At 35.2% G+C, this 26,737-nt stretch overlaps 1 protein-coding gene across 4 annotated transcripts in view; it reads right to left on the reverse strand.

Moving 5' to 3' along the window:
• Plppr5 (phospholipid phosphatase related 5) overlaps window positions 1-26,737 on the reverse strand; it is a 104,239-nt gene that overhangs the window by 16,186 nt on the left and 61,316 nt on the right. For all 4 annotated transcript variants that reach the window (XM_023561290.2, XM_063254753.1, XM_063254763.1 and 1 more), the window contains exon 4: window positions 11,524-11,700. In XM_023561290.2, the coding sequence (XP_023417058.2) occupies window positions 11,524-11,700 (177 nt within the window). The remainder of the gene's footprint in view (window positions 1-11,523; window positions 11,701-26,737) is intronic.

The following is a 26,737-nucleotide window of genomic DNA, read 5'->3' on the forward strand; positions in this document are numbered from 1 at the left end:
CAAATCAACCCCAAAATAGCACCATAACCTTATAAAAATTCACAGCAAGCTAACCTTTCCCTAATGTGGCTAACCTACAGCTTAATTTAAATGCTAATTACTTTCCATTGCTTCAAGATTAATACATTCATGATAAACCTTTTACAATTGGCACTGTAATTCAGTAACATCCTTTTAATTAATCTAGTTTATTGTCTATTATTGTGTCACACATACATTTGGCATTTCAACAATACTTTACTGGCGATACTACTTAAATAGATGACCCTTCGTATAAAATTGACCCTTGTTTCAGTTGATTATATTATAGAGGTGAAAGAATTTGAAGTAAACCAGAGTTTCTCACACTCTGTCCATAAAAAGTTTTAGCACGGTGAGAAATGCTAATTCTTATGCCTTTCTCTAGAATTTTCCATATGGTAGGTTAAGGATGGGCCTAGGAGTTGGTCCTGTAAAATACATTCTAGAAATTTCTGATACAAATGGATGATGTTTAAGAAATGATAAATAAAAAAACACAGAAAGTTTTTGTTATTGTTTGTTTATGTTAAGTAGTGGGCAAGATCTTGAGTTTTCTGTTTATGAATTTCAGATACTATAAAGCGGGATACAGATTTACTTGCAGTTACAATCTAATACTCATTTTTAAAAACTTATCCATAATAATACATTCATATAAAATGCTAATTCATTAGAAAGCCTTTCCTTAGGAGGACTTACTACTGAATATTGCTTTTCAAATAACCTTAGTTACTTTCCAACTTTTTAAATGAAACTTGCATTAAATGAAACTTATAATCTCCAGGATACTAACACTTACTCTCAGAAATGTCAGAAAAATATTTCCTTGTAATCTGTTATTTATTTCTTATCCTTCTTTCCCTAAAAGAATTACAAGTTGGAAACATAAATCCTAACAATTTGATAACTCAGTTTTACTGATGTCATCAATATCTTCAAAGAAAGGAATGATAAGGCTGTGAAGATGTGTACTTGGTAAATCTGTGAAATGACATTGCCAGCTTCGAGGCCCCACAAAAGACTGATACTGATTGCTGAGAAGATAGTCAGAGAGTTTCTCTGGAAACAGAAGATAGTATTTTTGGCTTTGTAGGTTTACAGTCTCTACGGTAACTAGTCAGCTCTGCTTTTCTGATACAAAGCAGTCACTAAACAATTGATAAATGAACAGGCATATTAATGTTCAATAAACTTTTTTTACAAAATCAGACAGCAGATCAACTTTGGTCTGTAGGCTGTAGCTTACTGATTAAGCACTGTCTAAAAAAAGGATATCATCAAGAATTTTTGCTAAGAATTACAATGAAGCAAACTAGTCATCTTTCAACCATTCCACAAAACAAAAACATATATGCATTTTCTATTTCATTACTAAATAAATTATTGAAAAACTCAGTAGATGAACATTGTTAGTAAACCTTCTGAAGTAAAATTTATTGAACACAGAAACTACATAGGCTTTTGGAACTCATGAAATGAAGTTCATCTAACGTTAATATGAGTTCTAGAACTAGTATAATTATTTTGTTTTTCAAAGCAGAAAAAAGTAAGAAATAACAATAAAATAGAGTTTCAAAACAGCCTCGTAGAAGAGTAACAATAATCAACACATTGTGTATTGTTATACTCACAGTAGTTATTCAGAGGACAAGATATAGGCATGAAACAATACCCAGAAAATTACTAACATGGAATTTTCCTCTCAATGAATCAAGAGAAACCAGCTGTGTAACTATCTTAACTGTCTTGTGTTTATATATTTTTTCCTTTTCCCTTTCTCCTAACACAGTTTTTCTTTTCTTCAGAACAGTTTATTCCATATTCACAATATCTATTGTACATTTTGCACCCTGTTTACTCTTCATATTCTCTCTTTTTTAAAAAATTTTATTTAAAAGGAAAAAGAAAAAACAAAACAAAACAAAGCAGTGTAAGGGTACAAGTAATACAGAACTACAAAAAAAAGCAGTAAGAAATCACTTCATATTCTCACATTAGTGAAATAAGATGATGTTTACACATGCAGGGCACTTATGAATACAATCTCAAGTTGCATTCATTTACTTATAAAAGTCTCAAATTTATATGTTTTTATGGCCAAGTAGTATTACACTATATTAAAAAAAAATCCACACCTTTCTAATCCATTCTTCAGTTGATGGGTATTTGGGTTGTTTCCAAGATCTGGCTATTATAAATTGTGCTGCTACAAACATGGGTGCACACATATCTCTGTGGTATGATGTTTTCAATTATTCTGGGAAGATACGCAGAATGGGACTAGCTGGGTCAGATGGGACCTCCAATCCTAGTTTTTAAAGAAATTTCCACAGTGGTTGCACCAGTCTACACTCCACCAACAGTGAAAAAGGGTTCCTTTTTCCCCACAGCCTCATCATCATTGTTATTGGTTGTTTTCTTGATAATAACCATTCTTTCTGCAGTGAGATGGAATCTCAGTGTTATTTACATTTGTATCTATTGAATGACCAATGATGTTAAATGCTTTTCATATATTTATCTGTCATTTGTATTTGTTCATCTGAGAAGTATGTATTTATCTCAAATGCCCATTTTTGGATTGGGTCTTTGAATTTTGGGGTCCTGAAGTTTTTCAATTCTTTATGTGTTCTATATATAAGTCCTTTGTCTGAGGGACAAATGGCTATAAATTTTTCTCACTCTGTGTTTGTTTTTCACTTTGTTGGTGATTTCTTTTGTTATGCAAAAGCTTTTTAATAAGATGAGATGCTATTTGTTGATTCTTTGTTGTATTTGCTGTCCTAACCGGGTTTTGTTCATGAAGTCTTTGCTTATACCTATGTGTTCAAGATTTCTATTTATTTTGTCTTCCATTTTATTTGGTGTTTCTGTTTTAATGTTTAGATTTTTGATCCATTTGGACTTTAGTTTAGTGCATGGTGATAGACACGGGTCTAATTTTGGTCTTTGGCATATGGAAACCCAACTTTTCCTGCATCATTTATTAAAGACTATCTTTCTTGCAGTGAACATGTTTGGCTTCTGTGTCAAAGATAAGGTAGTTTACTATGTTTGTAGTTGTATCTGCGTCTTGTATTCTGTTCCACTAACTCTCAGGTCTGTTTCTACGCCAATTCCATGCTGATATTATCATAACATTTTTGTAGTATAATTTCAGGTCAGGGATTGTGATATACACTGACTTACCTTTGTTACTCAGGATAGTCTGAAGGCAAGTATTACCCTGATTCAAAACCCAGAGAAGAACTCAACCAACAGAGAAAACTACAGGCCAATTTCTTTAGTGAACGTAGAAGCAAATTTTCAGTAAGATACCAGCATGCAGAATGCATCAAATCATCAAAAATCATGAACAAGTAGGATTCATACCAAGAATGCAGGGATGGGTCAATATCAATAAATATATACACCCTATGAACAGAACCAAGAGAAACCATGAACCAAGATCATCTCAATAGATGCTTAAAAAAATTTGACAAAGGCCAGCATCTATTCATGTTAAAAATCCTACAGAAAATTATAATAGACTGTCTTTATCTTAATCTGATAAAAAAAATCTATAACAAACCAAGAGCTAACATTATACTACATGGGCAAAACCTAAAAATTTTTATTCTAAAATCTGGAACAAGGATGTCCACTATCACCTCTCCTATTCAGTATAGTTCTGGAATCACTAGCCAGAAAAATTAAACATGAGAAAGAAAAAAGGAATAAGGATAAGAAAGAAAGAAGTTAAATGAACATTATTGTAGAAGACATGACACCCCTACATGGAAAACCCCACAAGTTCCACCAAAAGACCTATAGACTTTATTTGGTTATTACCAAATTCAGTAAGCTGGATACAAAGTGAACACTAAAAAATCAATAGCATTCCTGTACACAAATAAAAAACTCACAGAGAGTGAAATTAAGGAAAACATACCCTTCACAACACATTCCAAAAGTATTAAATACTTAGGAATCAATCTAACTAAAGAAGTAAAAGTTCTATACATTGAAAACTACAGTACTCTGAAAAAGGAGATCAAAGAAGGCATCAGAAAATGGGAAGCCATTCCTTGCTTTTGGGTGGGAAGAACCAACGTAGTGACAATGGTCATACTCTCTAAACTGCTATACAGATTTAATGCAATTCCAATCAGAATACCATTAGCATACTTTGCAGATCTAGAGAAAACATTCCTAAAATTCATTTGGAACCAGAAGAGAGTTGGAATGGTATAATTGTTTTTAATATTATTTAGATTTGGAAAATTCTTTGAAAGAATCTATAGGTTATCTCTTTGCCTGTATAAAACATTAGGTTCAGCTATATGCCACTGAATGCCTATGGTCTAATGGGACTCTGGGAACCTGAGGCAGGAGTTTAGATCCAGCCTGGAAAATTTAGGGACTTAAGAGAGTCTGTCGCAAAATTTCAAAATTAATAATAATAATAATAGAAGAAATGATGTTGGGATATAGTTCAATGCAAAGACTGATTTTAATTCCCACTACAGAGAGAAAGAGAGAGAGAGAGAGAGAGAGAGAGAGAGAGAGAGAGAGAGAAGCTGAGAGAATTCATATGTCAAAAATAATCCATAATATCCCTAACGCTTATTTATTGAATGGTAAATACTGGCATAATAATTATTCTTCTTTACTCTTGGTATTTAAATTATAGGAAAAGAAATTACCAAATCTTCCATAGAGTTTTCTTTAGAGTCATATTCAAACATTTAGTAAGTTATCTGCTAACATCCACAAGTCCAGAATTGACTTATTGTTGGTAAAAACAATAAGAAAAAAGTAAGAGGCCTGTTTTTTTGATCCTGAATCTATATTTTTCAGGCAGATCTCTGGATCTCTGTTTTTTCAGTTTGAAGAGATTGCCACCCATCACTAAGTTAACTGCTTTTGTTTGACAAAGATATGACAAGACAATAAATACTCAGCACTAAATTTAAGATTTACCTGTCTCCTGCATTACTCTTGGAGGCTCTTAGGAAAGACTACATCCCCACTCACCCAACCTCCACCACAATGCAGCTGTATAAGGCTGCAAACTTTGTTTTATCTGTAACACCTTCTGTACTCAAGCACTCACTAAATCCTACAAACTTTACTTCCTAAAATCTTTGATAATTAGAAATTCCATTTGACCCAGCTATTCCCCTTATATGGATTTTCTCAAAAGAGCTAATGACATTATGTTATAATGATACATGTATACTAATGATTATAGATGCACAATTCATAAATCCTGGAAGCATTCTATATGTCCACCAAGGGACAAATGGATAAAGAAAATGTCTGTACACAATGGGATACTACTCAGCTATAAAGAATAAATTTGTAGATGTAGGAAAATGGATATATTTGGAATATATGATACTTAATGAAGTAAGTCAGTCACAGAAGCTTAAATACCATATAGTATCACTCATTTGAGTAAGGGAAGTATAAATATAGAGCAAAATACAGGTATGATAGCAGGAAATAGTGTGGTACCTATTATACAATGGGAAGGAAATCAAGAGACTAGGACTAGGGGAGGAGAGTAAGGAAGAGGAAGTAAACCGATTTAAGATGTGTCACATACAGGCACCAAATACCCTCAATGAAAGTTAAAAATATCAACTAAAAATAATAATATTAACAAATGAGGAGAGGGGATCTAGAAACAGAGTTAGGAAGGTAGATGAAGACAGGAAGAAGAGTAAAAAAGAATCAAGATATATTATGTACACCTACCTGATCCCTAGATCAGAGTAAACTTCATGGATTGCAAATGTACACTAATAAAAAGAAACTTTAAAAACAACTTGATGTTGTCTATGTGCTTCATTCTCTTTCCACCTCCAAGGAATCACCACCCCTTGCCCACATCCTACGTAACTTTCAAATCTGACCTGCTAAATCCAGTCTTGTCAGTCTGTAATCTATTCCTGATTAAGAATGGTATTTCTAAATGATATGAGAATGATATTTCTAAACACAAAATAAAGTATGTCATCCTCTTAGAGCCAAATTTGTGAACAGAAACAAGCTATTTAATATAACTTACATCTCAGTTTTTATGGTATGGAAAATGAGGACCATAACTACATTTCCACGAGGTGTTGTATTAATGGCATTAACGCAGTAAAGATCCCAAGAATAACTTAGTGTTGATATTATACAACAACCTAGTGGTAGTATTAAATAAGTTAATAAGTAAACTATTGTGGTTCAATAACCCTGAACTATTTTGCATGACACTGTATATTATTTTTGGAAGTATTTGGAGTCATATGTTTGATAAAATAATCAAAAACTATTGTTCAACTATATGTTTTGTATGGGGATTCTGTTCTCTATGTTGAAAAACATGCACACAAGAGGAGTGATGAATTTATACAATATAAATCCTAGTAAGAAGAGAATACAACAGGCTGAGACTGTGGTAGAAATGAAGGAAAAATGGAAGGGTTAGGTAATCAGGGACACTGTACAGGGAAATTGAAACTGGCTTGAGCCAAAGTATTTAAGTACATTGTAGATGTCAAAGGTGAGGATCATGAGCCTTAGCACTATCTTGGTACCAGGACCTAGTCTGTACTTACTACCTTTGGAAATTCATTTAACATTTAAAGAGTTCAAGGAAGCAAAACAAAAAAATGCCTACTTATTCATTCCTCATTTACTAAGCACCCCTTATGTGTCAGACTCTGTTACTTACTGGGGATATGAAATAGATCAAATTGACAAGTTCTCTGTGAGAAGCTTACATTGTAGTAGAATCAACAGCAAAATAAAAAAACAAAAATGTTAAAGTTGAAATGTGTAATGGAGAAAAGCAAAACAGGTACTGAGGAAAGGAATTGTCTTTGAGGAGGAGTAGCTGGTTTATACACAGGTCAGGAAAGGACTCATTATTTAAGAATAATGAGGAGCTAATTGGCAGGACGAAGTCATACATATAGGAAGAAGCAAAAGCAGCATTCAGAGGGAGATTTTTCTGACTCACTAGTCCTCTATTCTGAAGAAGGAACATGCCTACTGAAACAAACGTACAAGGTGGGCAGATCTTGTTTGTGACAGGGAATAAAGTTGATTAAACTCAAAGTGTATGATTTATATACATAGTAAAGAGGGGAACATAAATTTTGGCAGAAAAATTACAGCTAGGTTATTGAGGATGTAGGAATCCAATGGAAGTGCCTGGTTTTGATACAGTAGGAAAGAAGTTTGGTTTGGTTTGGTTTTTAGCAGTAGGTTGTTGTAATGGGCATAGGCCAGACTGGTGGAAGGGTGGTATTAGGAAGAAAGTCTGACGTGAGGAAGCAGCTAAGAACCTATGCACATAACAGCTGAGAAATAATAATCTCCAGAGTGAGAGATTCTGATCGGAGGAGCAAAGATATAAGACATGGAAGCAATGGATTTTGTAGTGGAAACGAACTTGGATTAGATGAATCACTGGTTGTGGTGGATGAACCAGAAGAATGAGTCAAAGACAAATGCTAGGCCAAGAGTCTGGGGATGGTGGCAGGGCGTTAACAGAGCCAAAGACGCTTGGAGCAAGTTAATGTTAATTTTATTTTGGAATCATGTTAGAATCCTACGCACACTGCAAAATAACTGGAAATATTCCAGGATGTTGCAAGCCAAAGCTAAAGACATTGCTTAAAATAAATGTCCTGCTGAGTTGTCCAAATGAGAAACTGGGTAGTCACCATAGACTGCTCCCTCCCATTGCCTTGCCTGAATCACCTTCAATGTGCCCACAGGCTGTGATCTGTTCTACCTCACCAATTCATTCACCTGTCCTCCTAAGGATCTTTTCTCTTGGTGCCACTGAGGTCCAATTTGCACCATTTTATTTCCCTGGCTCTGTGTAACCTGTCTCTTCTAGTCTTACTTGGAGTTTTATTTTCCAGCAAACATACTTCAAAGCTCAAACGTACTATACAGAAAAAGGAAATGAGACAAAATTATAATTTATAGGACTTATTTGTCATTCAGGTAGCTACTAACCAAACATTCACTATGTCTTTTAATTTTTGTAATTCTTAAGAATGAGTCTTTTGGGAGGGTATAGCTAATCTTATTTTTAAAAGGAGATACTGAAGTTCTAAAGGGATAAACAAATAACTCAATGGCATAAGCTGAGTATTTGAGTAAAGTGATTCAGCTAGACTGTATTTGTTTAAAGTCAGTTGAGGTCTCACGGTGAATTATGTAATTTTTAAACAGAAAAACAAGTAATTATCATGACAAAAAGGTCATGCGGGATACCTCACCCATGTCCTTTAACAGTCTCATCTCTTGTCAGTCATGCAAGAGAGAAAACTGCTATGTTCCTATATGAGCAAGCCGTGCCTGCCACTGGAACACAGCAGGGGCTGTCTGTGCTGAGGTTATGATGAATCTTGTCCTGCCTTTGTGCACTGTGATCTTCACCTCTCAGCGCATGTGTCAAGCCTATACTGACTTACTTTACACACTTGAAGAGCTTACAAAAGCAAAGTTGGGATACCACCTATCTTTGGTCTGTACTTAAACCCAACAAAGTTCATCTCTTGATTAGTGGTACTTCTATCATTACACTTAATCCTCTAAAACTTTATGTCTGCTTTTTCCACTAGGCTCTGATCTCTTTCAGAGTACAGGACTATATCTTTTTCAGCTGTTTGTGCCCAGCATCAAACACAGTGCCTAGATTAGAATATATGCATGGCTTTATGATGGAAGAAAAGGAAATGTCATTAATGAAATAATTCCAGTTATTACTTGATTCTTTTGGAAATATGTCATGTTTATCTGAATTTCCTTGTATCTACATTTCTTGGCAAAGTGCTTTGTACCTATAGGGACCCACACTCATAAATTCTTGAAAATGAACATATAAATGTGTGTTTAGTTATTATATGGTCGTCACTAACTTTGCAAGACCTTGGCATGAAGCCATTTTCTTGGATATGTGGCATTGTCTGAAAGGTACTCTTGACGTGTTCTGAATGTGCTCAATGAGTTCTTGTATATACACAATGAGGGTCCATAGTACACCTTAACATTCACTACGTGTTTCTCATATTGGGGAGTGACAAGAAGGTACCATGACTTTGGTTTTGGCTTTGCAAGCTATTCAGATGGCTAGGGAAGATGGCAGGAAGCAACCAAAGGAGATCAACAGGAAGACTGATGGGATGCCAGGGAATAAATTCTGCACCTGAGGAGCTCAAATACATTAATGTTTTTTTCGAAGTTTTTACTACTGGTGCGTTCTCCACTTATTTTTAAGATTTATGTGTGATAGTTTTGTTTTGTTTTCATTGTTAACCAGTTTCAGCTGTGGTGAGTGAAATCAAGGAAGGTTTGGCTAAAGTCTGGGTCCCATTATTTATGAACCTCCAGGATGTCTCTAAGAATTAGGTGCTACATTGGTAAGTTTGATCTGTTTCTGCACTTGGATGACAAAATTTGGTCTAAAGCAGTCTCTGTATATAGTGATAAATATTCTAACTTGGTATGTAAATAGATTGGAACCTAATCTACAACCATTCTCCCGCAACCAATCAACTAAATCTTAGTTATTGATATACCTGATCTTCCATTCAATCAGAGGCTGCAAGCTGCCAAAATACAGTTATACAAGACAAATGCTGAACACAGTCAATCAAGTTGTTCCTTTATGTCTTTTCATTTCCTTTGGCTATAAACATAACCCATACATGTACTAAAATGGGTGATTCAACTTTGGTGTGCAATATCATTCAGTTTTAAATTTTTTTCCCTCAAACTTTGCTAAATTTAACTCATCTCAGTTTGGTTGCTGTTCTTGTTTTAACAGAGGGTTGGGCCTACATTTCCCAGTGTCCCTAACAGTTAAAATGAATGACATCACACACACACACACACACACACACACACACACACACACACACACACACGTGTAGCATGTAGAACAGATATCAGGTCCTAATCACCACCTTACCAAAGAAAAATCTTGAGGAACCTACTTAAGATAAAAGTGCATAAGTTGCATTCAAACATTCATCAACTAGAAAGTTTCATATATATTTTTCTTAAGGATTATAAACTAGTACAAGAATGTTGAGGAAGGAAAGGTTAGAGTAAAAAGCAATTCAAATATAATAAAAGTGGAAATGATGTATTTCTTTAATTATAATATGTATATACAGAGCTACATCTTGATTCATACTATGTTCATTTTGTCAACTATGTAAAATACTATATAACAACATTTACAACATATTGATAAACTTTAAAATACATTTTCCACAACCAGTACCTACATAAATAGTCTAAGGATATTTTTTAACAGAAGCAGATCTGTCTACTTCATTATTAGTCTCCTAGAATGCTGACTGCACAATAAAATATGATTGCGCTGCCTTAGAAAGTATCTGGAAATGTTTAGTTGGAAATGAAATGGCCCACATCAGACGGCAGCATTGTCAGAAGTCTATGAGATGCAGGTTCTGGCAGAAGACAGGGCCAAGGGGATAGGGAACTCTGAGGTGTTTAAATAGTCCAAATATAAACCATACTGTTACAGTTTATATATTGTGTCAGTTTGAGAAGTCTAGAAGCTTAATTGACTCAGGAGCTTTATATCCTCGGGTGTAAAGGGACAAGCCCTTACCATTCTAGCCTATTGCTACTGTGTCAGTTTTCAAGGTCAGAAGTTTAAGTGATTCAGCTGGGGATGAGAGATCCTAGATTGTAACATCTTCAGCCTGTGTAAGAGGAGGGATCCAGACTGTGTGAGTGCTATGCCCACCTCAGGGGCGGGGGCCACCTGCAAACAATAAAAGGCAAATGAGGAAGGACTGATTGCTGGTTCTTAGGAGAAGCTCCAGTCTTCCCCTTCAGCTTGAGCATCCTCTGTCTCCTGGCTTCTGGCACAGATTGTTCTGCTTCTGCCTGAGACTCTTCAGCCTTTGAGGTATACTCTTCATCTTTCTATCTAAATTCTTTGGTGTTCTGTTGCAGACCCATTGGCCTCTTGAAAGGGACTTGCAGTGGACACTGCAGTAAGCTCCAGGCCTGCGCAGGACCCTTCAACCTCCAGGACACAGACACCCTCTGCAAACTCCCTCATCCAACTCTGTGGCTGACCATTGTAAGTCAATCTTATAAATTCTTATGCATTTGCATATCTTGTGTTATATCTGTTTCTCTAGTAAATCTTGACTGATATATATTCTAAGGAAATTTTTTAAATGTCTAAATAACCCAGTCTCAAAAACTAGCCAGGGAGGACTGTTGTTAGCCCTGCTCCATTTATGTGAAAGTATTTTGTTCACTTTGAGGTGCACAACTTTCTTTTTTTTTATTTTAAACCTGATTTTAAGCAGAACAAATGTGGAGGAAGTCATGATTTAAAACATGCATATTACCATTTGATATATTACATTAAGATACACTCAGGGATTCACCCTTGTATGTTCTTGTAGGTAATTATATAAATTAATTTTAAAAATATCTAAATAAATTTGTACTTACCAGAAACACTGCTATAGATATTCCAACCAGAAAGCCTGCTATCACATCTGACCAATGATTTCGATATTCTGCTACTCTGTTGAGTCCAGTAAGAAAGGCTAAACACATTAATCCCAAGCATAGAACTGGCTTAGCAAGTCTGGTTCCTTTGGCTTTGATTGTGTTGGTAATGTACATCTGAAACAGTAAGTAAAAAACATGACTTTTCATGAAGTTCTCTTTCATATTTACTCATATTACATTATGTATATATACACACACAGATATATATATATGGCTCAAATCATTAACCATAATTTGTGTATTTTTTGAAAGAAAATTTTTAAAAGCAGAGTTTAAGTAGCAATTATTTAGTTAAAAGATAAGGCTATATCTTTGGTCAATTCCTATAAAATAATTATTAATTATCTAGGAATGTTGACCATAGATATTCCAAGTGGCCTCCCCCTCCCCAATTTTTAATTTATCTTTTCTAGTATGACTTGAATTTATATTTTAGATCAACTGCAACAATACTATTAGAATGAGAAAATTGGTATTTTTAATGCTTTCATCTTTTATATAACATACGGGGAAGATGCATACTTGATAAAACCAGAATAGTGAATACAGCCAGAAAAGATAAAATGGAAATTTCTGCCAAGAAAATATTACTTTGAAGAAGGAATTTAAGGTTCAATTTAGTGCCAATATTTACTTTTATGTTATTATTTGAAATTTCAGAATTACTCTGTTTAAATTTATCAGCAAAAAGTAGGACAACAAAGAAAATTTTAATGATGGAAATGTAACTAAAAACAAAACAATGATTTGATGCATATATTTGGCATTTCCATATAAACTAATGAAAAGCATACAGTGTCAATTCATAGTAATGAATGAAATACACATGTATAAATTGTAAGATGCCATCCTCAAGAATAACTTGGTCCTTCTAATCTTATTAATGCTATAGCTCAATTGTTTATAACTTAAACCAAGTAATATTCTATAAGCAAACCTATAGACTATACTTAGAATGTGCCAATTTTTATTCAAGTCAATAGTTAAATGATTAACAGAAAGATGGCTTTGATGGTACAATTTTAGATTAGATTTTATGGTGTTAATGATAGTATCTGATGCTGATATTATTACTCAGAAAAATAGTTAGAAATAGATATAATCACTTGACTACTGTCCCGAATTGAATAAAAAATATGTTTACCTAAGAGAATAAACCAAAATTAGTTCCTCACAAGCATTTTAGAATGTTGTAAAATTCAATAATTACCTTCTGTATTGTTTTTTTCTAGGCAAAATATACAGTACTGATAGCTACATGAATATTTAAACAGTTCAAATAGTGTAAGTTTTTACTCTAGCCAGGTTTCGGCTCTTTGCAGTCTATCCCAGGTCCTCATACATCAATGGAAACAAAAATCTGGATTGCCTTCAGGTTGTCCTCTTCCTTTAGAGCTAGGCCAGTGTATTCTGAGATTGTCCTTTTAAAAGCTTAACAAGTTCAGTCATAGGAGATAAGCATTCATGAGAAGGAAATAAGAAGAGACATAAAGGAGGAAAAGGTACTTTCACCATTCTGTGAGATGTTGAAGAGCTATGTCTGCAGGCATAACAAGGCAGGGATATCATGAGGATTCTAGCTGCCAGCCATGCAGCCAATAAAGCAATTCCATGCATGACTGGTGCATATGAATAGAGGGTGGGATTTACTGCTGGAATTTTCTTTAATACAGTTTTCAAGAGACTTAATGATTCTTTCCCTTTGCATTTCTTTACCTCTCAAAACTAAAGATAGCCTACCCTTATTAGGACAAAATACATATGAGATAATCAAATAATATAAATACCATTAATATCAATTATAGCTGTCATCCAGCGAGTGCTCACAATTTAGGGTAATATCCTAAGCATTTATATTATCCAATATAATCCTCGACTGTATAAGTTATCATTATTACCCTCTTTGCATAAATGACAAAATTGAATCAAGGTTAAGTTTACTATGAAGATTGAACAAATTGAGGTGCTACTGTTGAGAGAAAAGGTTGTAAGTGGAAGTAGGAGGAAAACACTCAGATACTTCTGAATCTTAAGTACTTAAATATCTTACTTTTCCTTTCTTGTTTCTCCATTGATTTCTTTGGGGATGATAAGTGGTAAAAAAAAAACCCACATAAACTGAGTCAGAAAATGAGAGCTCCATTCCCAGTACCAAAATAAATACAATAAAATGAAATGAAATAAAACAAAATAAAGAGAGACAGAGAGAGAGAGAGAGAGAGAGAGAGAGAGAGAGGATTAAACATAGGCAGATGACAGTCTCCTACTCACAGAACTGAGGCTCCATCTGAGCTTTGCCATTAGGGGTAAAGGGGAAATAGATCAACTATAACACGTGTACAAAATCTCCTAAAGAATCAATATGGCTTTGATAAATGGTTTTGTTCTCTTTCTGCCCAAAGGCCATCTGAGGTACCACTCAGCTCTTGTTAAAATTGTAGAGGCCTATAGTGACTGATAGGCTTAAATTACAACCCTCTGATGTTTTTCAGTTGTGTCCTAAATTGCCCTAGTGACTCATGCAAGGCTTACAGAAAGTCCCGAAATACTCTCTATCCAAACCACTAAAAAAGCATCTATAAGTAGTCAGAGATTTGTATTTTCCTATATCAGATCCCTACTTAATGCTCAGAATCACATAGCAAATGGGAAGTGACTGGATTTCCAACGGTTATGGGAATTTCAAGATTTAGATATAACTTTAAAGTGGATTATAGCAGTGTGTTATATAGCACATGGGTTTTTCTGCAATGTAATCACCTCAGATGTAACAAAAGAAAAATTAAAGAATTTTGACTCATACTTGGCAACTGTGGTACTTAATACATGTAAGTGTATTTTAATCAACCTAATTGTGTTATCTTTATAGAAAGTCTATTATTCCCAATTTGCAGAAGGGGAAATCATGGCATAATAATCTATTAGGCAAACTGGATACAGGATAGGAATTTATTACGTTCTCCTGGTCTTTAATTCACTTATGAAATCATCTAGGTTAACCAGATGTCAAAACGTAGCTAAATGTTGATCTGACTGGATCAGGATGGTATTTATACAATCCTCAAGGGCCAGTGCATGCTCCATATCTTACAGGTCAACCCACTCAGCCATATTAGCATTCTTTATTCATTCAACAGATGTCATTTAGCATGCAGAAAACAAAAGCTAATTACTTTCCCCCAGCAAGTAGCCTGATTCCTCTATATCTTTCTCTTTGCTTATACAAATATATAGTATGGTGCCTTGTCATGATGAATAGTTTGAACTAAGAGATTGAGAGGCCTCAAAAACAATATTGATCTCTGACCTTCTTGTGCCCCCTATTTTACACAGAAACAAGTGGAAGAATTCTTCCCTTATCCCCAGAAGCAAGTCCATAAAAAGCCAGAATGCTTCTTCCCTAAGGAAAGTCATGAACCATAAAAACTTCATTTTTTTGTCCTATCCTATTTCTACAAGATTGCCCATTCTTCACTGAACCTAAGTATAAAACGTGTCATTTCTTAGGTTTCTTGTGTTACTTAAAACTTGATGAGACACATTGATTATGTGTTCTCTTGTTAATCTGTCATTTGTTAGAGAAGCACAGGCCATGCATCCTAAGGTAACACAACTTTCTGTTCCTACAAATGTCATAAAATTTGTATATTTGCAATCTAGATTGTGCAAAGGAAGCAGCTATTCCATTTTCATAATGATCTAAACTTCACTCTGAGTAGGACTTGGATAGGGAGGGAGGAATCAGGAAAAGATGCTAAGTTACTCACAGCTTCTCACTTTTAACAAGACAATACTGCAGTCTAGTCGGAAGTCTATAAGATCTCATGACTGATATGGGAAGCAAACTGTCAGTAGTGACGCAGGACTGATTTATGAAGTACCTCTCTGTCTTTTTTGGCCTCCACTGTCATGGGAATGCTCACTGTGTCACTGAGACAAACGTCTGACAGCCAATACTAATATCTTTGTGGCTTCATGCTGATTCAGTATATCTAAGCTCACAGGCAGTAAAGATCATTTAGTCTCCAAAAGATCTTCCCTGTAGCCCAAGGTGGGATGCAGGTTCCTTTCAGCAGTGTCTGATCCATTCTTTGATTCATCTCTCTGCACTTTAAAGAGTGAATTCTCCCAATTTCAAGCCAGAAATGAGGCAGAAGTCGTTCCAGGTTTTGTTATTCAAGAATCACGTCCTTCTCTGGGTTTCAAACTAAGGTTGCTTGCCCAAGTACACACAGCTACCACATGTCCTTCCATCCCCTAGAATCTTCTCTCTCCTCCTAGGTTGACACACTGTTCCTTACATTATTTCCCTTGCTTTCTATTTAAAAGACTCAGTTCTTCAAATTTTGCTTTTGATGTGTAAAAGTAGTTTTGAGATTGGCAAATCCTATATCCTTTGGACAAATACTCCTCTCCTATTGCCTACCCTTTTCTGAGGCCTCGAATTTGATATGGCGACTTTCACCCATTAGAGAGTTTGAGCGTTAGATATGTGGCCAGTGTGACCATGGTACTAAATTTTTAATTAAATGCAAACATCCAAGTATTTGTCTAGATTATTATTAAATGGATTTCAAATATTCAACCACTTGTGGATATGCATCTACTTTTTACACTGAATTTTATGACACCTAAATAAAGTATTTCATAGGAAATAGTAGTGATAGAATTGAGGTACCAAACATGCACTAGATTTAGAAAACTGAAGAAAAGGAATAAAAACATAATTTTATATTGATACATACTGAAATAATATTTTGGCCATTGAGGATTAACAAAATGTGATTTTAAAATTAATTTTACTTCTTTTTACATGTTTAAAATGTGCCCATTAAAAATTTTGAAATCATATATATGGTTCACTTTTTATTTCTGTTGCATAATGTTGACCTAGTCATAAATATCATATTTGAAAGCAAATGAAAAGTGATCAATGAATGTTCTGAAAAGATAATACCCATCCAATCTGTACTGATATTTTATTCTTTTTATTTATTACATTAGTTTAAATTGGTTATTGTACCCAAACTGTTTTCAGGCCACTTTTCAGAAAACATATTTCTGTATAGCTTATATGTATAGTAAATACTGTCTCATAAAATAGTATTATTATAAAATTATTTTTAATTTTCTGAGTAAATTATCACTATTTTTTAAGTCCTAAGAATCCCAACAATTACCTTTAACAATTTACTTCCTTAAAGTTAACCAACTGTTTTATATTTTATGAGTTTAATAATCTTGGCTAAAAGGTCAGTTTACCACATTTTAGCTCCATGACCTTAGACAAATTACCAAACTTGTCTGAGTCATTGTTAAAATGAAAACAAGAATTACACTAACTTTGTAGGATATAGCACAGTTATTGCATTTGGAATTTTAGCTTTTTCTATTATCACGGGGTGCATACAGTCTTTATTCTGTGACTAGAATAAATGTGAAGGTTTAAAATGGTATCTTTCTATTAAAACTATACATCTGATGGCAGAAAGAGTAAATTTCTGGGCATGGGGGTAAAGGTTTCTGTTGTGTTAAAAAAGAAAATTGTAAGTATCCACTTTCTGTATAATAGCCTTAATGGGTACCTAACAAAAGATTACAACATCACAAACAGAATTTATCCTGTAGTTGACATCTGTGAATAGGTAACATTAGGGAGTCATAAATGTGATGTAAGTAACAACAACCTCAGTGTGCAGGACCAGCTGGTACATGCAGTTAGGATCAGAATATGCTGAGTAACTCAGCTGCCCTCAGTACAATGGCCGATTGATGGTTTGCTTGTGAATAATGCCCCCTTTATCGCTGATTCATTTACCTTATCCTTAAAATACAGCATGGCTGATTTCACGTGGAGACCATTTCTCTCCAGTACAACCCCTCTGCTAAATATATGACACACACATTACTTCATCCATCAATAAGAACAAATACACTTTACTTGACATTGGTGTCTATAAAATCAAGAATGACAATCTTTACTGCTCAATATTTGTTTTCCATACACTGGATAAAAGCAAAGTGATATTGACTGAAAATAGCCTTCTAATTTATTTCTGCTTTTGATACAAGATGAAGCAAGTTGCATGACATTACCTGTAAACAAGTGATATTTTATCACAATGATTTCAAGATTTCTTTCACTTCTGAGATTTCAAATTCTCTGACTAGCAGGTACGGAAATTTCTATTAAGAGACTAGCCTGAAAATCTGTAAATACTACAAAAATATGCAATAGACTACTAGGTTAATTGAAAGATTAGTTTGGCTTATCATAATGGCAAATAAAGAAAAGAGAACTTAAAACTATTAACATATATAAATACAAATTTTCAGTTCAATATTAAAGATAAAAATTAGTAAAACGGTGATGATATATTTCAACTACATCTGACTAATTTTCAAAACTATTTGAATTTATAGTTAAATCTTTTTTTTTTCCTTTTAAAAGGAAAAAGAGAAAAAAAAGCAGAACAAAACAAAACAGTGTAAGGGTACAAGTAATTCAGAACTACAAAAAAAACAACAACAACAACAACAAAAAAAAAAAACAGTAAGCTATCACCAGTTAATACATTACACGCTATCATCTTAGAAACGGTGTCTCATCTTTAGGACTCAAAATATTTTTCAGACTCAGTTAAAGAAAGAAACTGTAACAATGCTGCAATTATCTACATGCATAGTCTTATAATGAACTTGAGTATAAAATATGATGACCATAAAAACAAAAAATTAAGCATTTATAACTGGATTTTAAATTTTGAGATAAATTATATAATAGCAGAGAAAGACTAAAAACACATATTTTGCAAAATAAATATACTTTTCAATGAGGAAGGCACATCCAAGCACACAGGCAAACACATGCAGTCCCAGGCCACTGGGTATATAGGGGAACAAACCTATACAGATACAACTTTGCAGCCATCTGCAAAGTACAATTCTACATCATTTTCACATAAATATTAACAGTTGTGCGACATTTCAAAGACAGTCTTAAAATTTCCAAATGTACTAACTGGTTATTTCTGACCTCACTGTTAACTCTCTCTGGGGATTCAGGGAGAAGCTTTTCTGGTTGGGGTCTCAGAAGGGGTGCTTCTTTCCCTGATGTAATGGTTTAAAATTTTCTTCCACCCTTCCCTGGATTTTCATTCAATTGAAATTGGATACACTCATCCTTATCCTGTCGTCACCTAGTTCTCAAGTTTCTTTGCTCTCCTTTCAAGAAAGAGTTAGAGAATGAACTGCCATAAGCTCTGCTCCTAAATTTGCCGGCTTTGACCTCTTACACCAAGAAACTCTGGGTTCTGGCAAAGATGTAAAAAAATTCCTCTGCTTCTTTGCACTTCAAATCATAATCTGCAGCCTCAGAACTGGCTGCTGGAAGAGAGGAGTATAAGCTTTCTCATTTTGCTTCCCATAGTTTGTTCCAAATTATTATGAAAAGAATGATCATGTTTTGCATTGTAATAATATATATTGTTATCCTTTGTTAACATATGAATAATGTCTCCTTTGCCCAAGTGCCTAGCATGATGCTTTGCTCACTCTCAATACGCTAGCTAGTGATATAAAATGTTAAAATGTATTGAATTTTTATCATGAGTCAAAGATTATGGTAATTTATTTATATGTACTCAATCAAATAATCCAAATCTTATGATATTGGTACTTAACGGAAGGGGTAACTAGGACACAGGAAAATTAAGTTACTCACACATGGACTTACAGCTAGTAGGAAATGAAGCAGGATGCAAACCCAAGCAGTTTTCCTGAAAAGCCTCTCCTATAACAAGGATGCTGCAGGCAACATAGACGTGAGAGGGATCTACCCCTCAGTCTTGCGGAGAGGGACTCTTCAAGCAGAGGTCAGAGCATGTTCTCAAGAGAAATGATTGGGGAGCACCTGAAAATAACTCAGTGTGGTAGTTGGAGGCTGTGGGTGAGTTCAAGGTGGGGAGCAGGCAATCAGTCAAGAAAGATTAATGGGTAATGGTTTCAAAAGTTTCTGTGTGTCACGTGGAGGAGTTCAGGTGTTTATAAAGAGGAAAATTGGAAGCCCCTAACTGATAGAGAATATTGAGGTCTACTGAAAAACCTATTACATTGAAATGATCATAATTGTGTGTATTTATGGTTAAAATGTGATATTTTGGTTTATATAAACATGAAAAATTCAGTCAAGTTAATTAACATATTTACCATGTCACCGACGTATCATTTTTTATATGTGATGAGAACTCATATAAAAGGTGTTTAAAATAACACCTTGATTGAAGTAATTCTAAGTGCTGCATTGTACCATCTTGAATGGGAATAATGGCTGTCCTGATGAGCAGATCAGAATATTTGGGAAATAGAATTCTGAGGTTTGTCTTTAAATTGGGTGTTTGCCTATGTGCACAATGAATGTGAAGCAAGCGGAGACAAACAGAGAGGAGGAACCCTGACGCATCCTACATCTGTTCCAGAACTAGTTGTGATAGTGCAGCCAATGCAAGCATCAAGTAGGATATCTTTTTTTCCTAGCTAGAGGGATAATTATGTTTGGATGTACACGAAGAATCCAAATGTCTGATGTGTCCTTTTATGGAAACAGAAGACTACATGTAGTCTTATTGTGCTAGTTATAAATTTTAAGTACATAATGGATTAAATAAATGTTTGAAGGCGAGTCAGGTATCAGTCTCCATGTACGACATGTTAACAGTGTTAAAGAGCTGAGTTCAAACATTTGACTGAACTTCTATGAGGACAACGGTGATCTCTGACTTATACCTTACTCTATGACTGGCCCCTAGCAACAGGCTAAGAATGTAGAAAACATGAATGAATGAATGAATGAATGAAATAAACAAATATACTGTTTGGAGAATTATGCTTATGTCTATATTAAAGTTGCAATGTCTATAATAAACATGCAATTTACAGAAATTTCCACAATAGTCTAATTTTATGAACTGTTGGCCTTATGTGGTTCTTTATTTTCTCAACTTATATAGTAGTTATTATAGCATTTTGCAAGTGACCTCTAAACAGTTATATATTTTCTAGGAATCTATTGGCCTTTGGATAAATTAGCACATTTACTAACCAAGATTTTATTATCTTTCTCTACCTTGCAGGAAGTAGTCATGTTGTTGTTATGAGTGGGTCATGTCCCAGGCAGAATCAGAGAACCTGAGCTCCAGTCCTAATCCCAGATCTTTAGTGGTAGACTGGTAGATGAATGACTTATCCTTACTAAGCCTTACCTTCTTCACTTGTCCAGTGTGGAAAGTAGCCATGTTGCCTCATGGCTACAAAGCCTAGCTCTACAAAGCCTAACCTGAGCCCTGGATTTGCGAAGCACTTCAGAATTCAAAAGTTTCAGATTGTGGAAAGGAAATATCAACCATTAATTACATGATACCTTCAGTGGAGCTGGCTATTCTACCCCACAATGGAACACATTCACATCTTTTCGCCAAAACACATGGATATTCACATTAAGTACAACAAGCGACAAACTGTAATTTTTTTTACCCAATAGATTTGGGTCAGATGAGATTTTTCCACACAGAAAGACAAAAAACAACCTTGCTTTGAGAAGTCTGAATTTTGTTTGTTTTGTTTTCTAATATTTTGCATTTAAACTGTAGAGTTAAGAATATAGAATTGTGAAACAGTGTTTTCAAGGACTAGGGGACGGATGATCTCTGAAGGACCAAGCCTAGACATTAGGAGTTGAGCTCGCAGTGGCCAAAATGTGTTCGTCAACTTTCTGGAAGTTCTCATTAGAGCAGCAGAAAGCTGTGATGCTAACTACGTGGGAAGGGTTCCCATTCATCCCTGAAAGCTGACAAGTACTAAGGACATATAGACCAATCCAGAACACAGTGGTTGATCTGGGACACTCCTGCCTTGTATAGAGGCTGCTAGTGTCAAGGTTACATAGATGCGTGCTGTGAAGAGAGCAAAGGCATCAAGGGTATGGCCTATGGTGTAGTCAGAGAAGAATGAGTATACCTACCTGGCTCAAGCTGGAGAACAAGGCTGAGAAAACTAACTTGGCATGCAGCGCTATATGAAGTAACATATTCCTCATCCTGAAGGAGGAGGATAGTATTTTAGGTGTCTGGCAGGTAGAACAGCATGCAGTGCAGGGAGTGAGGTCAGTGCAGAGTTTGCACCTTGTCAGTAAGGCGGGTTACCTAGAAGTCAGTTTCAGAGACATAAACGTTTACCCATGTTCAGGGGATAAACTCAAACTTCTTCCAAAAGCCTATTGTAAATGATTTGCTTTTCTGGAACCTAAAAATAGCTAAGGGAGCAGAGGCAGGAATGTACTTGCAGAGAGAGCCAGTGGAGACAAAGTTTCTCATTCCCAAGACCAAATGCGGCAAGCAGGAGATGACACAGGTTTTCTTGGAAAACAAGAAAATGTTTCCCAAATTACCATTGAAAATATGGTGTATTCCTGAAAAAGCTATTGATTAAATGTGAGGAAGAGATATGGATAGAATTTATTCATTCATTCCCTCATTTATTCTTTCATTCATTCACTTTCAGTAAATTCTTATTGCATCTCTACTGTGTCTTGGACAATGCGCTTGGACTAGGGATATGGAGATTGGGAAGTCAGACACTACTGACCTGAAGTAGCTCTTAGTCTAAAAAGAAAAAGAAATATGTAAAATGATTTGTTACTAAGAATAACTGATGTGTATGTTTAGGAGCATAAAGGATTTACAGCAAATTAAAATCAGATTGATCAATAGTTTGTTGTTGTTGTTGTTGTTCTGTAGGCTTTAGCTACAGGAAAAAAAAAAAAAAACCTTTTCCTCAAAAACAAGCAAGTGAACAAACATACTGAAGCAACAACCAATCCAAACATGGGCAGGGTTATACAGAGCTTCTTGCAGGGATTTTTCAGAAACAAGATAAAAGGCAAGACATGGGAATTTTAGATACTGGGAAAGAAGAGATATTATTGTAGAATGTTAAGAGAGTTACACATTAGTTTACCTTAAGGAAAAATCAGGTAATATGAATAAACCAAAGGCAATGGAGAAAAGTCAGTGGCAGAGCACAGTGACATAGGCAAGGAGCTCATCAGCCTTGCTCTGCAGCAGAAAGAAGATAGACAAGACCAGCAGGAGAGAACAAGTGGCACTACAGAGACAACTCTACCAGCTAGTGCTGTTGGGGCATGTATTCCAGAGCCATCATATCACTCACATCTCCACAATAAGACTTAGAATTCTGAAATGAAATTTACCAATTTAAAAAGTTTACCAATCAAGTAAAAATTTAAGTGTGCTAGACAAACCCTAACATATCTGCCTCCTGTTAGTCATGCACTGGTAGTTCACCTCCCTGCAGAGGTGAACAAGAGTATGGAAATCTCACAGGAAGCAAATCAGATAAGTGGGTCCCCATTGTGTGCAGAACAATGATTGTCTTAAGCATGGTGTACGAGGCCCTCCTTGATATGGCGTTTTATGGTTTCTCCAACCTCATCTTTTCATTCTGTACTGCAGATCTATGTTCCAGTCATGCTGAGCTGTTTGCAGTTTGCTCAGAAAATCCCATATTCTCTGTCTTCTCATCTTTTTGTAGTGGTCTGGACAGTGCATTCTAGAAGATATCTCCAAGTATTAATCCCTGGAACCTGTCAATGCTGCTTTACTTAGGAAAAAAGGTCTTTGCAATTGTAATAAGTCAAGTATGTAAAAAAGAAATCACTCTGGATTTTGAGTGGGTCCAAATTTACTAGAAAGTCTCACTAAAAGGAAAGAAGACAGAGACAGAAAAAAGAAAAAAACTACAACAAAAGGGTACTGGAAGTCAAGGGGCACCTAACGTCACTAGAAGTTACATTACAAGGGAGGGATCTTTCAGGGGCCTTCAGGAGCGGGACCCTGTTTAAATCCTGCTTTTGGGTTTCTGGTCTCCAACCTGGAAAGGGATACATTTCTATGGTTGTAAGCAGCCATATTTGTGGTAATTTTCCATGGAAATCACCCACCATGATCACTAGGCTCTGTCTCTCCGATACCGCTTCTGACTCTTGGAAACCTGCTGATTGCCCCCATCATCCAGAGTCCATCATCTATGAAAGCCACATTCTATTAGTAAGGTACAGTGGTTTTGCCTCCCACTCTGTTTCACCTGTGTGCTAAGCAGCCTTGCTGCAAGGGCTGAATTTTTTTGTCTCTACATCTTTAGAATCCCTACATGTTCAATAATTGCTTGTTATGTGACTAATAGGTGAATCAATTATATTCAATGTTTCAAAAGTTAGCCAATTTATAATTGTTAGGTTTTATGACCTACATTTCTTCTCTAATATGATGTAAGACTTGTAAATTGATATAAAAATGTAACAAAATCAAAATTTATAATTTAGAAATGTCTTACTGAATACTAAGATAATTAATGAGTGAGAAAATGACTAACTGGCCCCATCTAGATCTGTGACTATAGGGAAAAAGATAAAGAACAAGAATCCAAGGAACTGTGTGTGACTATCACATCAATGAAGTCAACAGTGTGATGCCTCTGAAAAGACAAGCAAACTACTAACAAAGAAGCAAACAAATAAAAACAATGTCCAACTTGGTTATTTATCACAAGATTATTTTTGAAGGATTTCTGTAAATATTAGATCTTTGACACTTCTTAATAACTATATTTGTAAAGCACTTCATGGTTCACAGAATTACAGACTTCTAAAATCAGCAGGAAGTTTGCAGAGAATTTAGCTACTTCTAACCCATATTTCGCAAACTCAGAAAAATCATTAAAGAGCTTCTAGAGCTTCTATGGGGTAAGGATGGATTATATGATTGTATATTATAGGACTGGCTACATAATTTCTAAGGCCTAATTCAAAATTAAAATGAGGAATTTCCTATTAAAAATTATGCATAATTTTAGACATTGACAGCAGAAGAGTAAACTCAGCATGGGGCCCTTCAAATACAGGCGCTGTGGAGCATAAGGTACACACATGTGAAGCTGGCCCTGCACATTATGACCTACATATTAGAAAGCTACTCAACAATTACATCAAGAACCAATGAATTATAACTGACAAGAGAAGAGACTATTAAGAAACTTTTGTTAGTAATGCAGTATGGTAATGATGAAGGTCTAGACTAAGTTTTTGGTGATGGGAGTGAAGTTTTACCATCCAACATTTTATCATCTTTATGATCTAATTTTCTCATTTTAAGTGTATGTATGTTTAATAGTCACAGAGTTACAATTAGAGCCATAAATTTATGAGCTTCACAAAATAAGAGGTACCCAATGAGACAACTTTAGGGGATAAGGAAGAACAATTAAAAGAACAAGTTAAAATACTAAATCTATGATTCTGCTAAAAATAGTCCAGCTGAATTGTGGGTGTTATTGTAAGTTAAAGCTAATGACAAGAAATATGAGAATGCCAAGCTCACTAAGAACACTTAAATACAAGAAATCTGCCTATGTTTTTTTATGCAGAATCTTCCTTTAGTGTCCTTGTGTACTGGGAGCACTACAATCTCATCACTCCTTCTTAACAAGCCAGCACTGTCAGAACACTTCATTAGGCTATGGTCATGTGAGTTGCAAAGGACCATATTGAGAATCACAATTCAACCCTTGAGAAACTACAGAGACATTAGCCACCGCAAACAAAGGAGCCAGTGAAAAGGCCTGGAATTTTGCATGGTCAGAGACCTCAGAGTGTGTGTTTTAGCTTTTTGACTGTGTGGGGAAGGCAGTGGAATGGAACAGTTCATAGAGTACACTAGATTTGGATACTGGCTGCAGTGTAGGCCAGCTGTTTGACTCTGGGCAAGTTATTATTTCTCTGAGCCTTAGTTTCTTGATCTTTAATTAAGAAAAATTATAATAATATCTATTACAACAAATACAACTAAAGTAATACAACCAAATTAAAGTGAGAGAATACATGGGTTCAGTTCTGCCATATACAGTGAAAGTAAGTTAAATATGTAGTTTTTTACACAAATATAGTGTGCTGTTTAAAGAAAAAAGCAGAACAAAAATCATAACCTTAAGGCTTTTTAGAGGGTATAAGGAGTGTTCTCAAGTTGATTGTTGGAGTTCAAAATTGTGCTGTACAGAAAGCTAGGGACATGGTCTGGAGAAGTCACAGACACAGTTAGGGACAACCCCACCCCCAGCCAGTGTCAACAAATGCAACTCAGTTGCTTCTTCTACCTTCCCAGGTGTGATAGATGTGGCTGGGCTTGTTTATGGGTCTGCAGCAGGACGTGCTAATCCTCTAGATGTGCACTGATCTCCTTCAAGTAGCCTCTCCAGCCGTGAGATTGATGAAAAGTTTTCTCATTTGACGGCAGAATGATGAAGAGGCTCGGTAGGAGGGTATGTGGGGTTTTATATAAATGTCAGGGTGCATCCCCATTACCTCATTTGGCTCTATTAGAATTGTCAGAGAAAATGCAAATGCTTGATTTATTTAAAGAACTAGACCAATTTATTCAGAGCAATCAATTCAGTGCTTTATGTAGGTACAGTCTCCTAATTCTTGAGTAGTCCTTTTCCCACATCAGTGTACTTTGAGACTGTAGATTTATTAGGGAACAAGGGCAAGACATTTACTTAAAGCTCTTAGTTTCAAATAATAAGCACTTAATATGTGGTTGTAGTTATTTGAGCCAATCAACATATCTTTCTAAATCAATTATATTCAGGCTGTGACTACCATTTTGCTAGCTATAAAGCAATTCTTCCTAGCCTCGGTGAATTTATAATTTACCTGATATAAGAATACAGAAGTAACAATAAAATCAAGCTGTTTTTAACTTTTTATGTGATATGCTACCAAATGTTTTGAAGTCAGAATATAGACCATGGCATGCTAAGAATGGATTCTGTCCTAGACATAAGAAATAAAGGGTTGCAATAATAAAACCTACTGCTCCTTGTTATTACTGTGCTTTGGCAATTTTGATATAATCGGTAATAATTCACTCCTGTTATTTTTCAAAGTCTTTCCTTGGTTGTGGGAGATGATGTTCTTCAAAGAGTACAAAATCCCCCACTTCTAACTCTTGCTTCTTTAGGACTCCCACACCAAAGAGAGGTAAGTTTTCCTGCCTTTTCAGTCTTGTGACTTGCTTATAAC

The sequence above is a fragment of the Cavia porcellus genome, unplaced genomic scaffold (assembly GCF_034190915.1).
Source record: "Cavia porcellus strain 051 isolate PalLab524CR breed Dunkin Hartley unplaced genomic scaffold, mCavPor4.1 scaffold_1, whole genome shotgun sequence".
Taxonomy (NCBI): domain Eukaryota; kingdom Metazoa; phylum Chordata; class Mammalia; order Rodentia; family Caviidae; genus Cavia; species Cavia porcellus.